A 15,090-nucleotide genomic window follows, 5' to 3' on the forward strand; every position below is an offset into this window, starting at 1 on the left:
CCCTCTCTCCTCTGCGGCTTCACTGAAGCATTCTGCTCAGAGGAACAGAATCGGGCTCCTCACTTAACGCCACAGGAATGTGTGCTGAATAAAGCCTGGTTGTGGGGGAGGCTCTGCTCCCACAGCGAAGCATTCACTATCTCTATAAAACTACTGATAAAGAAAAAGTAAGGGCCGTCAGAGCCACTAACTCTTGGCCTCTGTCCGTTAGCACATGACGTCCAGTTTGGATGGACTGCAGTGGAGTAGATGTTGTTTATACATTCATAGGAAGTCAGCCTGCAACAGGAAAGGTGCAAAATGTCAGGAAGACCGAGCTGCTGTGAGTCAAGGGTGTGGGCATGATGAAAAGTCTTGGGGCTGGGAGTCTTAACAGGGAATTAACTTAGCCTATGTCACTCCCAAGATGAAATATTTAAAAATTATCTATTAGGATTCATTTTTGGACCTAGTGCATATAGGTTTGAACAGATAAGCCTATAGGTTCCTATTTATTCTTCTGGTGACACTAAGTCTGACTTTACCCTCCCACACTGTCCATTTATTGTGGTTATAGAAGTTACAACAGAGGTGTTTTAGTCATTGAAAATAACCAAAGCTTTTTTTCAGAACTTTTCTGCTGACTGGTAACAACAAAGAAAGTCAGAGGTGATTCATTTCTCAGGAAGACTCTCTTGTCCCACAAAGAATTTGTCCCTTGAATATCTTTACGTCACTACAGCATGAGTTCATATTATTCATCATTAACTATAGTTTGTCATTTGACGAATCTGTATTTTTTTTATTGTCTCACTGTATATCAACAGGTGTGTCAATGTTGCGAAATCAAATCAAATGTATGTGCAAATTGGCTGCATGACGACAGCGTCTCCTTTCTGATGCCAGGAAGCGCCGCAGGGCTCGTGACAGATGGTTTCAGACAGCACATTAACAGTGCGACAGGGGACACTTCCAGTTGTTCACTTTATGACAGTGACATGTACAACCTGGGGACTTAGAAAGTTTTTTTGAGTGCCCTCGATTCAACTACTCCACCCTTCTCTCCACTCCTGTTGAACAAGTGCCAGCGAAGGAGTCAGGGAGGGGCATTCACGTCATGTGTGAGGGCTCGTATTCGGGTGAGACAAATTGCTCACTGGTGTCTGTTTAGAAAAATCTTGTGACTAATAGCTATGTGATTATTAGTGAGTGTAATCTTTCGACACAGGGCATACAGTAATGAGATGCATGATACCAAACATTGTGAAGTGCTTCAGTGACCTGGTTTGTTTTTTATTTTGGTTGGCACCTCTACCTGGAACACTCAACCACAAAAATCCAGCAATAAATATGTCATTTTCAATATTTAATTTAATTTAATTTCCATTCTTGCATATAATTTTTTCTTGACACAACTCTATGGCTACTATTTCCCTTTTTGAATTCTACTGCAGTATAGTGAGAGGAGTTTATCTTTATTGATATAAATAAAGTGGACAAGACATCGGATGCACCTCTCGATATTTCACAATTACATTTGACATCATTCCAAACCACAGGTTCCAGAAACTGCCGTAAAGTTGCTGAAACTCAAATAAAGAGATCAAACTAAACCAGCCATTATAACCCTCATGAAGGTGAAGGAGCTGCTTGTTATATTGAAGGAACTAGTTTAGGAACTTCAATTTAAAAAATAAAAAAAATGAGTAGGCACAATTCAGTCTGGATCTTGATTGTCTTTATTATTCTCTTGATGGAGCTCTCACGTTGTCTTGAAGTTGATATACTGTACTGGTGCATGACTACTGGTCCTCTTTATTTGTTGGTCAAACTAGCCCTTGTGTTCTCACCAGTACACAGAGCAGTATTGACACAACTGATGCATCCTACAAAAGCTGTTTGGTCACTTAAACTGGACAGAAATTTGACACACCCAGCTCAGGTAACATGCCTAGTAACAGGCTCGCTCTGCTGCACTTCCAGAATGTACCAAACACTCAGCCTGTGTTGGTCTAGACACATTTTTTAATAACCCAATCTGATATGTTGTACGTCTATATTTTTGAGCACAGCAGTAGAAGTGTTAGTTTCTGCAGTTCTGGTGTATTAATCATTTTCTGGAGTGCCACATATCATCTTAGTCCATCACAATGTGTCATCAAAACCACCCATTCACCTTTGTGCTAGTGTTAGATACTGATATCACCTATGAACAATAATTGATTGCTCTCATAGGAATCCCTCTCACTGGGAGGGAAAACACACACAAGAATAGCAGAAATGGGATGAATTATTAGATATACCGACAAATATAGCCATCAAACTTCCTTTAAACAAACGAATAGCCTCATCAGAAGAGATAAAACTGATACTGTACTGCCATGCTGACACCTCTGGACACTGGGAGTAAAAGTTGTTGGTTACTTGGCAACACAAACCTTGCTCTCTGCCAATATAGACCTCTTTCTCTGTTCAGCAGCTGTGTTTCTGAGTCGTGATGAACCAAGAAACTGGAATTTGGAGGGAACGTGTAATGTTTTACAGGTGAGTGAGAAAGATGATCCAAAGGGACTCCAATAGCCTAGGCTACATATTTTTTTTTTTTTTACTGTTTAACAAAATCATAGATACACATTAGACTTTACCCAATATTCAAAAGTTAATTCGTCTAAATGTCATAATGTTTATTAAACTGTAATGCATAAACCACAAAAAAAAAATACCAGTTCACATATTTGCACCCATAGACTCCCAATAAAATAATGTCAATGTGGTTTTCCTATTTTTTGGTGGTAGTTTAGAGTAATTTCCCCCCTCCGTCTAGTCTACCTTTCCTTGTTCCTCCTAAGAGACAATGGGCAGCTGAATACAAGTATTACAGCTTTGCACCACATGACAGAATACCTCCCTTCTCCGCCTGTTATCAGTAGTCAATCAGAGGGAGGAACCGCCTAGTGCTGTAAAAGTCCCTACCCCGCCATAGGGTCAAAGTCTGTACGAAACCAACGGAGGACTCCACTTAGTTTGAACTTCACGCGATTTCACTCCAACAGAACGATTAACGATAAAACGATTAACTATTTTATTTTATTTTATTTCAAGCCAGCATGACTCCACTGCTGAAAGGCTGCCTTTTCATTCTCCTCGCGTCCTTTATAACGGTAAGTAAACATCTCCGCTTCTTACCGATGTAGTCTACTTTTAGTGTTTGTATTGTGAGCGATGTTAAACAGGTATGGCTCTTCCCTGGTGGGCTATCAAGCCCAGAGGTGCTTTTTTTGTGGGGGGGGGTTAAGTTAAAGTTGAACCGCAGTAAGCCAGGCAACGGAATAAAAAGTTAATGCGCAGTCTCTGTTTGCATGGACACTCATGTATTGTACTGAAAGGTCACGGAACAACTCTTTCTTTATACCGTCTTCATCAAAGCAGCTTTTCCTAATTGTTTCCCGGATTAGCGGATGTTGGAAAAAAAAAACTTAAGAGGCACGGAATCAAATTTGAGGTTACTGAAGGAATGTCCAATTGTGTTGTTTAAAATATAGTAACACAAAAAGCTGAAGAATACACTGCATTTATCATTATTTTTGTATTTTAATATTACAGGGCGTGTTCATTTATTTAATAACGACTATAAAACACTGAATTTACTCCATGACATACATTTATAATGAAATAACCCTTAGATTCTCAATGTGTCAAACTCCTCATTACACAAAGGAAATGAGCAAAAACAATGCGTTTTGTTTGTAAGGCAGGAGCAACAACATGCTGGATAACGTTGTTATTGTTACTGATTGAAATGTTCTCTTCCTTTTTGTTTATTTGCAGCTTGCTTTTGTGAGCGTAGAAGGACACGGGTTCAACAGACAGAAGAGAGAGTGGATCGTCGCTCCCAGAAGGCTGAAGGAGAACCATGATTACACTGGACTTGAGAGCATTGCCAGGGTGTGTACTTTTCTGATTAAACTTCACATCCCACTTCATTAAGAACACTATAATACAGATTTTAAGTAGGTACAAACATGTTTAATCATTTCCCTAATTGCATCATATTGAGGAGGGAGTGACTTTACTTGGAACAGCAACACAGATTTAAACTTTCACAACCTGAAATGAGTCAATAATTACTTGATTGTTCTCATGGCGTCTGTGGTTTTTGTTCGTTATCTAGAATCATAGCGCAGATCAGTTTAGGCATGTGGGATCCAATCCATGCTATTGGCTTTAATCGAATCTAAGCAAAGAGAGAGTTTTCTATAAACTGATGTATCTGCATTTCATCTTACTATATCAGGTCGCATGTTTCCATTCACATGATCAGAAAAAAATATTTGATCCTAGGCCTGGCACAATAATGTTAGCACATAAAATAAAAAATGTAAACTTACATTAAATATTCTATTTTTGCACTTTTCTTTGTATTTTGAAAGTCTTAGACATCCGATTTAGTGTTATATTTTGTGTTTTTCATCTGTTTTTCAGATCCGCTCTGATAAGGAGAACTTTACAGAAATAAGGTATTATCTCACTGGACCTGGTGTTGACCAGCCCCCTGAAGGTGTCTTTCAGGTTGACCGTAAGACTGGTTATGTAAAAATCTTTTCCATCCTGGACCGAGAACAGATCCCTTTCTATTACGTAAGAACTGACTCACATTTTCTATTTGAAACATCTTTATTGTATTCAGCACTGGGGGGAAATTAAGGGGCCACTGGTTCAACTATTTCCTGGTCATTTCCAGGTTTGTGTTTCAACAAAATAATATTTTTTGCTTTCACCCAACTTCCAAATAAAATATTATAATTGAGGGAATTTTATTTGCAGAAAATGGCAACTGGTTAAGATTGTGTTAAATTCACCTTTCCTGTATTAAAATTCAGCAGACTCTAGAATAGAATGGAATCCATGAATGCATAGATGCTGATTTACAGGAAATGTTGAGTGGTCTCTTAATTTCTTCAGGAGCTGTATATCGTATGAGGTTAAACACTTGAGAGCAATGTTAAGATTGATGATATGTCTTTCTGTAGTTAAAAGGCATGGCAAAATATATGGACGGGACTGTAGCTGAAAAGGATATTGACCTCAAAATTACGGTTGTGGATGAGAATGACTGCCCACCAATCATTGCAGCACAGCAAGTTGGATCTGTTAACGAATCAAGTGCAGCAGGTACTTCCGGCTCCTAGTTTTCTTGTAAACTTGTCACTTTTTTTTTTTTTTAATCAATAAATTGGTGTATTATCTTAATTTGCTCTGGTGATTTTTCTAGGTACTGTTGTGATGAAAGTGATAGTTACTGATGCTGATGAAGAGAACACAATAAACTCTAGGATCAGCTACAGTATCGTGGGGCAGAGTAACACGGCCGGGATGTTCTTCATGAACTCTCGGACTGGCGAGGTCATGGTTCGACAGAACACTCTCGACAGGGAGGTGAGGCACTTACCTGAAATGCTTCTTTTGCTGTGTGTCACTACTACTTATTTTTGTTGGAAAAACCTTCTATGGCAGTAAGATCATTTTGGACAGTAATCACACTGAATACATATTCCATTCAGTCTTACTTTGCTGACTAGGAACTTTCACTACATTGGCTGTTAGTTTATGGACAAGTCTAATGAAAATCCTCTCATTTTGTAAACATTCTTTTTTCACCGTTAACAGCATTCCCAGTCAATGACCAAGAAACATGTTTTAGCAGAAACCACAGAACTACATTGTACCAATCACTGCATTGTATCTATAATCTGTTTTCTCAGAGTCAAGATTCATATAGGTTGACCATAAGTGCCTCAGACCTGAATGGCCTACCAGGAGGAAACACAGGAACAGGAGAAATCGAGATCAGAATTCTAGACATAAACGACAACCGCCCGGAACTGGAAAAAAAATCAGTAAGTGTGACACAAATACACCAAACAAAACTTCTCCTTTAAAAAAAAAGAAAAAATATTTGAGAAAGTAGTTTTAAAGCAACGTTTGCTGTACTTTCTACCTGCAGTATGAAGGAAGTGTGGAGGAGAACACAATCAATGTTGAAGTGATGAGGATCAAAGCTCTGGACATGGATCTGATTTACTCTGAAAACTGGCTGGCTGTCTTTGAAATCATCTCAGGGAATGAAGGCGGCTACTTCAGCATCTCTACGGATTCTAAGACCAATGAGGGAATTATCATGATCAACAAGGTAAAACTGAATAATAAACAGTCAAATGAATGGATATGATTTATTGAACACTTTGAAGGCTAATGTCATCTCCGTATCCTACATCTGCAGGCTTTGGACTACGAGGAAATAAAGACACTCGACTTGAGGGTGGCGGTTTCCAACAAAGCAGCATATAATTTTGGCAGCAGCTCCGTATCAGGAGGGTCAATGACCTCTAACAACTACCCTATTAAAATAAATGTGGTCAATCAGAAGGAAGGCCCCCGTTTCCAACCGAGTGTCAAAGTGGTGACAATTTCAGAGGACCACACATCTGTGTCCCTCAACCAAGTCATCACCACATATGCTGCTATTGACAGCGACACACTACTAACAGCCACCAACGTAAGGTATGGCCACAAATGTTATTTAAAAATATATATATACAACGGCTCTTTTTGTTTCTGATTAAATGTATGTACAATGTATTAACAAGTACGGCTTATTTTTGATTTTCATAACAACAGATATGCCAAGATCCGCGATGATGACAACTGGTTGAGTATTGATTCAAAGACCGCAGATATCAGGCTGAACAAACTGCCAGACAGAGAGTCAAAGTTCTTGATCAATGGAACATATTATGCAAAAATTATATGCATCACTACAGGTGAGTTCTGGAAATATTAGAGTTATTATTCTCCTGGTCCAGATTAGTTAAATATTGATCTCTCTTTGGTCCGGCTTTCAGACAGCCCCTCAAAGACAGCCACTGGGACAATAGCCATCCAGGTGGAGGATTTTAATGATCACTGTCCCACACTGACCACTACAACTCACACCATGTGCCTCGAGGATAATGTCATCTACGTCTCAGCCGTAGATGAAGATGAGTTCCCCAATTCAGCGCCGTTTGATTTTACTGTGATTCATGAGAGCAGCAAGGGGAAATGGAATGTTGAGCCTCTTAATGGTAAGATTACTCAAAAGTGTTTTTTTTAAAGAGGTTTAAATTAAAGAGGCAGATTTAGACAAATTAAGTATGAATAGTTTTTTAAACAACTAGATGTATCTCAGTTTTTTGTCCATTTTAATGCCTCAGATGACAAATTTGTATGTCATAAATCCTTTGCTGATTCTGTCCTGTACACCTGTGTGTAGTATATTTCTTGAGAATTCCCATTCTTTTCCGTCTTCACTGGCTTAGGCACTACTTATTGTGAAACGATAGCCTACAGGTGAAAAGATAAACAAAAGCTCTTTCACTCAGCATGCTGTAAATCACCCTGTTTTAACAGCAATGATGGATGATAATAACAATAGACATTGTCAGTTGTCGAGCCCACATCAGTTTAGCCTGTTTAGTTGGCACCTAAAAACTCCTTACAGTAGGTTTAAGTCCCATAGTTTGTATCTTGTTTGTTATTTTTGTTAAATTGTTAATTTTATTCGCTGCAGATGGTACAAAATCAGTATGAATAACACAAAACTGTTTGAATTATTAGAGTCTCTGCAAACTTACTTCATTCAATCCGGTGTTCCAGTTTAATTTTGCGTTAACTATCATTCAGTTTTATCAGCCTTATCCGTGCATTCAATTAACTGCGGTGCTTTTTTACAAGTTGCGCAACACATTTTAAAATGTGTTTCTCATCTCTTCTTCAGAAACTGCAGCCATTCTACGAGACAAAGCCAACTTGTGGCCAGGAACTTACAAAGTTGCAGTGGAGGTCAAGGACAATCAGGGAAAGTCATGCGCTGATGTTCAAGTCATGGACGTCACTGTGTGTACTTGCACTGAAAACATTCAATCGTGTGCAGCACGCACAACAAAGACTTCTGGTTTTGGAGCATCAGGTGTACTGCTTCTGCTCCTTGGACTGCTGCTCCTACTGTGTGAGTAGAGTATGACCGTACACTTTATGCTTGTTTTTGTTTGTTTTATATGAATCATTAACATTCTCCAACAATGCCTAAGCAGACATGTTTTAGGAAGGAGGAAGTGCAATGAATGGTGGGGATTATCTGCAGATTTTTTGAAATGGCAGATCATTTCTCTGGCGTGCATTGCACAATCATTAGTTACTTTTCTTGCCATGAGTTTAATCTCTCTTTGAATGAAAGTAATTCACTTGCAGAACTTCTTAAGACATGGTGTCATATTTGTGTATTTTTTTAGTGGTGCCCCTTTTGCTGCTGTTCTGCCTGTGTGGAGGAGCAGCTGTAGGAGATTTCAAGCCGATTCCATTTGATACAAAGCAACAGCTGATCTCATATCACACTGAGGGACAGGGAGAAGACAAGGTACTTTGATTAGTCCTGATGGGAAGGCCTCTTGTACAATATGTTGACTATTTTATTCAAATTTGTTGCATCTCTGACGGGATCTCACATTTTTCTGACAGGAAGTTCCTCTTCTCACTGCCCCCGTGGAGGTTGATGGTGGCACAATAAATGTCAAGAACATCAACACTTTCAAGGGAAAGGGGTACCTGGGAGGACTCATTGAACTGGGAGGCGCAGCAGGTGGAGGAGCAGCCTTAGGTGGAGGTGCAGCCTTAGGTGGCTCCATCCTGACAACTGAGAACATGCATACGTACAACCGATACGACCAGTCCAGTGGGCAAATAGAGATGGACGTTATGGGTGGTGGGATGATGACTGGACAAGAACATCTTTACTCCAGATACAGTGCCTATGATGGGATGGCTCTTTCTGAAGGGTTCCTCGGGGAGTATTATGCTAGTGTAAGTATTTAAAGTGACAGTTTGATCCGAAGTGTGATTTTGAATGTCATGTTTGTTTTAATAAATTGTTTGGTCCATTATAACACCTAGCATTAGCTGAAACTGCTGGAGTTAAAATCAGGCTTAAAGATAATTCCTCCAGACTATATTTAACAAAGTGCAACCGTCACACATAACATCATGAAGTTTAATTGAACAGTGTTTGAGGACACATGAAAACTGCATCATTCTGTCAAACCTGAGCCATTATCAACAAATCGATCAGTAAATCAATCAATCAGATATTCATTTTATATCTTTGTTGACTCCACACCAAATAACACCGCCCAAACCCCCATTCATACACACAAAGCAACAAATAGATATAAAACTTTGTTGTTATAAAAAAAGGACTCAATACTAGCAGCATTCAATAGAAATACACAAAAACAGAAAATTAAATGACTTAATCATAAATAATATCAATCTAACAACCGTTTTTCAGACATAATTCAGAACTATTACTTGTTATGTATCCGCATGTACACAAATAATTTAAAATGACTAATAAACAAAATATTTTGACGGATGAATTAACACTATTATTATAAAACTAGGTTTACATAATAAGTTGTTGTTCTTCATGTTTGCAGAAATCAAACCATGCTGCAAACCAGTCCCATGAGAAGGATGCTCTGCTGATCTATGACTACGAGGGTCGGGAGTCCCTGGCAGGTTCTGTAGGTTGCTGCAGCCTACTCGAAAATGACAATGACCTTGCTTTCCTTGATGATCTTGGGCCTAAATTTAAAACCCTGGCTGAGATTTGCAAGCGTTCAACGTTGGTGACAGAGTCTGTTGATGCAGGGGTTTTTGTCTCTCCTCCCAGACCAGTGTCTCCTGTCAGGCCCTCCACCCACACCCACACTCACACAGAAACATTCAGGGATAGGGACCATGTCAACGTCAACACCCTTAACACCTCCAATGTAGCATCCGGGTCTTCCACCTTCATCCGGGAGGAGCGAATCACTGAGAATTCAGCCACAGCTCCCAGGGTCCATGTCCAGGACAAGTATGTGATTCCCAGTCAGACGATGCTCATACAGCAGCCAACCATGTACTACGCTGCTACGCCCATGTATGTTGTCGAACAGAAGCCGCAAATGGTGCTGGTGTCAGGCACCCAGCAGGCATTGGGTCAAGTGGGCTCAGTTGGGCTTGGTCAGGGTCTGATGCAGGTTGGTGGTATCCAAAGTTCTCAGGGTGTGGTCCTTGTAGACAGGCAAGTAGGAATGGGAGGAGCCACAGGGCATGTAGCACAAGGCCATACACAAGGAACAACATCCAGGTCCAGAAAGGTACTGGTGGTAGAGAGCGGGTCTTCAGGTGGTGAGCAAGCTGCACACTTGCAGGTTGGTGGTATCCAAAGTTCTCAGGGTGTGGTCCTTGTAGACAGGCAAGTAGGAATGGGAGGAGCCACAGGGCATGTAGCACAAGGCCATACACAAGGAACAACATCCAGGTCCAGAAAGGTACTGGTGGTAGAGAGCGGGTCTTCAGGTGGTGAGCAAGCTGCACACTTAGCGCAGGGCTATATTCAGACAGGAAATGGATCTGCAGAGCACGGTATGGAGCTCAGAGGTCAAGGTATGCAGGTTCAAAGTCAGACTTTTTCATTGGGTTCTCTTGGTTCTAGTGGGTCTCATGAAGACGTCCTTATGGCAGCAACACCAAAGGTTCAGGGGAGCCAGAGAGTGGTTGTGCAACGTAAGAAGGTATCAGTGACTGAGAGGAATGTTGAATCAAGTACAAGTGCGTAGTGCAACATGTGATGAGCACAGAAACGTTGTTTTCTAGTGATAAAGCATATAGTATAAAGTATAAAAAAGTACACTACAGAGTTTCAAAACCAACATGTTGATAAAGATGGAAGGACTGTGATATACAGGGGGAGAAAATGGTTAAAGAGAGTCTCGTCTGAAAAAGTGCAATGCAACACATATTGTCTAGTGACTGCTTATAGAGGTTAACACATTGAAAGTTTACAGTACTAGTGAAACTTTTTAAATTGGGACAAAGCAACAGATTTTTAGAGGCAGACTTCTGGAGTTACACCCCAGCAGAAGGAAAAAAGAATGATCCTTCTGTGGTTCAAAAATGATCAGTTAGGTACCAAATGTCAGTCCTTAAAGCATTGTAATTATTTCAGGTACATAATAAGGATGGATCAAGGATGGGAAAAGCCAAAGTAAACATATACGCAATCAGTCCTTCCTACAGTGTTTATCTGCCCATCAACAGAAATAACAAACCTCTGACTACATTTCAAGATAAGAAGTAAGCTAGATGATTTACCAGGCTGGGAGAAAAAAGAGAGACTGTTCTGATTGTAACGGATAAGTACTATTATTAAACTCCTAAAATGATTCTCTTACTCTGTTAAAACCCTGTTTACTGCTCTTCTTGTCCCTAATCCCAGTTTCTTCCCTTAAGTCCTGTTAAAATACATGTGTACTCTATTTACACTGAGGGTCCTTGATCTTGAAATGCCCACAATTGTTTTGCAAGTGATTGAAGCAAAGCTAGAACAACGATCTGTAGTCTACATTTTTCCATGTTGGTGTTGAATACTAGTATAAGTGCTTTGTGATGTGGGGGTTTTTTTTTGTATTAAGTTGTGATTCTAAGACGCTTGGGTTGCTTTGTTTAATATTTTAGCTCTAGCTAAGCTGCCCTGCGGACTCTTAGATTGTTGAAACAAGTTAAACTGTAACTAATTAGAAGCTGTTTTATGGGTGGCCCCTGCTTCCTTGGAAACTGCTTGGAACGGAGATAAATGCTGTTTGTACTGTAAAACCAATGAAAGGGCCCCTGTGCGGAAGAACCAAAGCCAAAGCCTTAGAAAGATTTAGAGCTCTGAGAAAGGATTTAACTTGTTTTTATCAGTAGACAATATAGTCAATACACACCGTTAACCAAATAAGAGCTTCAAGATAGAGAACAAGATTCTTTGCTATATTTTTGCACTCCTTTTATTGTTTCTACTCTATATTTGTTGGTTTGTAATTACTCATTTTAAATAATCCAAGAGTTAAATCCAAGTGCTAACAAAAAAATGAAAATGCCAAAGATGTAAATATAGAATGATGCCCTTTTTATACCAATGTAAATAGAGTTTTAATTACCAGATAAACTGCAGATACCTTGCTTTCCTTGTGTGTTTTCTTAATGCTGGTAACACATAATGATAATTTGAGTAGGTTGATACTGATGTTCTTGTCATACATGTGTTTTTTTCTCAGTATGAACTGATAGAATATATTGCTTAAGGGCAGAAGGGTTGTGCACTAAAATATCAGTATTTGCCATGGTAATGACAATGATTTTTTGGTTTTGTTTTGCACCTGCTGATATAATAAAATCAAACATGAAAACACTGTCATGACCTATGAATCTAATTTTACAATTCTAACAATTTAGAGATAGAAACATGCATATGACCCACCGTCTGATTTATACAATAAATACAGTATATTGTAAACGTTTTTAAAAGGGTTAAAGGAATTAATATGGGGTTTGCATTTTTGAACTTTAAAGTGCTTGTCAAAATTCTTTACAAAAAAAACACAATAATTTAACTGCTCTGTAAAACTGTGAGGCTAAAAGTATTTTATACAGTTTAGTAAAAACAGGAAAACTCAGTACAGGCTGCAAGGAAGTAATTTAACCATTCAAAATAGGGATCCAAAATTGATGCAGAAGAACAAGAGACATCTATATACCGAAAAACACTGTGCCTACATTACAACAGAAGTGCAATACAGCCGTTAACAGCATTCAGCTGGTTGTTAAGAGCAGCTAATGTAGCCTCCAGCTGCTTGCCAAGAGCAGAGATGAGGAGCAGACTCCAGAGGTTTTGCAAGCGTCCTTATATACCATTCCAGATTTTGTTGTTGCTGTTGAATTCTAAGCCCAACCAACGCTGACTCAAATGACATCCGCTGATTTCAGCTTCATCTGGAGCTCCCAATGGCAATACAGTTTTTTTTTAACATACTCCAAGAGAGATGTACCTGGAATAGATCTGTGAAACCAGCGGGGCTGAGTTGAATTTGAAATGTTTTTATGGTGCCAGCTAGATGGAGGCGAGAGGGTTGTTCACTTTTAAGTAGTCAGGCTGTTCGATCCCTGGATCCTCCATGTCTTTGTGTCCTTCAGCGGGAAACAGAACCCCAAATTGCTCCCAAAGGCAAAGCCATAGCTTGATTTTGAATTAGGTAAAACACTGATAAGCAGGCATATTTAATTGCAGCCTCTGTTATGAAATTATCTCTATGTAAAAAAAAAACCTGATCAAAATGTATTTCAGGGGGATATGACTGAAAAGGTGTTATATAAATGTAGTCAATTTACCATTTCATTTCCATGTTCATATGGAAACCATTCAGACAAACTGACAGTAAAGTCTGCTGTGGGTTTAAAACATAAAATCTAGTCCTGACTAGAACCTACATTAAACTCCCTGTCAGTTAAAAATGTCCTCCTTCAGTGAGGTCAAAAGGACAAAGGGCATTTAGCTTCAAACTTTTCCAAAAAGACAGCGGCATTAGAACTGGTTCCTTTGTTGCTGGCTCCAAAAGATGCATTCAGGCTTCACATAAACAAAAAACAGAAAGTAGAATATCAGGTTCCCGGATTAGTGCACAAGTCCTCTACAATGCAGGTACAGTCCAAGAGGGGCCTAAGACTGGTTTTAGATGACCTGGACTCAGACAAAATGCCTGTCTTAAATCTTTCGAACTTAAACTGAGACACAGTTCAAATACATGTTTTCTTTTGTGTTAAATGATTATATCAATACCACAAAAGCATGAGTAGGATTTTAAATGGAGGAGGACATGTTTTATCAGTATCTCATTCAACCAGAGAGAGAGGGTGAGGGATGGGGGTATGTTGACTGTTCACAGGATGAGTTGAGTCATTCTGTCAGTAGAGATTATAAGTAAGAATTTCACTGCTTACTGCAGGACTCCAATGTGTCTTGTTAAGAATAAGAATAATAATGATAATAATAATAATAATAATATCAACAGTAAGTAAAGGCTGTTTGATTTGAATAGTATTTCCTCAGTACAGGTCAAGACAGTAGTTTGTTATCTAAAGCTGTCACTGAGGTATCCATGTGGGTCAACCATGAATACAAAGTATCACTCACAGCAAGAGGGAGTTTTCTTTAGTGTCAGGGAAAGTTAACGATGAATCTTGATGCAAGAAGCAAGAACTATTGTTCTCAGGACACATTTCAAGATTATAGGAAGATTGAGAAGTTGGAACATTGTAGAGACAGCAACTACTTTGCACAGCTTATGTTTCTTATTCAGCTCCTCAGAGTAACCCTTACTATAATCTTACACTTATGTGTTCTTTGTATTTGCCAGTTTGTCTTTAAGTGTCTTTAAGCATTTATGTAGAACCAAAATCTCTGCATTAGACATTTTTGTTTTCACAAGTATTGCTATACTCGGTTTTCTAAATACATTAGTTGATGTTGCTTACCCTTTTCCTGTTTATTCCTATGCATAGTTTTTATGTTGTCATTCATTTGATGGTAATGAAAACTTTCGAAGAACTGAGCAGTTTTATACCAGTTCTTCATGTAATGGCTTGGTCCTCCACATATTATGTCATCCTATGAGCATTAACTTTTTCTTTTTCAACACAGTTGACAGTAGAGACTGTAACATTGGAAACAGCAGTAAGCATTTTTGTCCAAATGTAGAGGAGATGAGTTAATAACATTCTTTCTCTCTCTTTTTACCTTTAATGAAATGCCAAAAAGACAGTTCTGCCCCAGGGCAAAAATGCTGCTCCAAATTCCCTCTCTTGGTTGAAAATATATTGTGGGATTTGCTCAACGAGTCATCAGTCATGTCAAAACAGATGTTTTTGTTCAGCTCTCAAGTGGAAAAATTCTTGGGTTGACAGGCGTGACTTGGGTGTGGCCCATAGTGGACCACATTTCAACTGTTCACACTTAGCGAGTACTTCAACAGCCAAATGTCTGTCCGCATGACAATGTGTGCTCAAGTGTCTTGTCAGGAAGTCCAAGCATCAGCTCAAGCTGCACCAGGTATTGGTTTCAAATAGTTTGATTGTAAGTGAGAAAATATTTTCTCTGGAATTTCTGCACAGATTTTCTGCACAGATCTTTTACTGTCACTGGGCTCCTCC

General features: G+C 39.2%; 1 protein-coding gene across 1 annotated transcript; it reads left to right on the top strand.

The window, feature by feature from the left end:
• The first annotated feature begins 2,983 nt into the window (after positions 1 to 2,983).
• LOC132979186 (desmoglein-2-like protein) lies at positions 2,984 to 12,296 on the top strand. Its single transcript, XM_061044774.1, has 14 exons — positions 2,984 to 3,140; positions 3,808 to 3,924; positions 4,462 to 4,617; positions 5,010 to 5,151; positions 5,252 to 5,415; positions 5,742 to 5,876; positions 5,984 to 6,169; positions 6,260 to 6,540; positions 6,658 to 6,800; positions 6,882 to 7,103; positions 7,796 to 8,026; positions 8,310 to 8,434; positions 8,536 to 8,877; positions 9,510 to 12,296. Exons 1-14 carry the CDS (start codon positions 3,087 to 3,089, stop codon positions 10,677 to 10,679), a joined length of 3,468 nt encoding a protein of 1,155 aa, XP_060900757.1. The 5' UTR covers positions 2,984 to 3,086; the 3' UTR covers positions 10,680 to 12,296.
• Positions 12,297 to 15,090: the final 2,794 nt, after the last annotated feature.

Source organism: Labrus mixtus, chromosome 8, assembly GCF_963584025.1.
Source record: "Labrus mixtus chromosome 8, fLabMix1.1, whole genome shotgun sequence".
In the NCBI taxonomy this organism is placed as follows: Eukaryota; Metazoa; Chordata; class Actinopteri; order Labriformes; family Labridae; genus Labrus; species Labrus mixtus.

Excerpts from the sequence above, each read along its gene's own strand:
- LOC132979186 (XM_061044774.1), top strand. The coding sequence starts at position 3,087 with ATGACTCCACTGCTGAAAGGCTGCCTTTTCATTCTCCTCGCGTCCTTT. Across the intron at positions 6,801-6,881 it reads AATTATATGCATCACTACAG|ACAGCCCCTCAAAGACAGCC; the intron begins GTGAGTTCTGGA and ends TCCGGCTTTCAG. Across the intron at positions 8,435-8,535 it reads AGGGACAGGGAGAAGACAAG|GAAGTTCCTCTTCTCACTGC; the intron begins GTACTTTGATTA and ends TTTTTCTGACAG.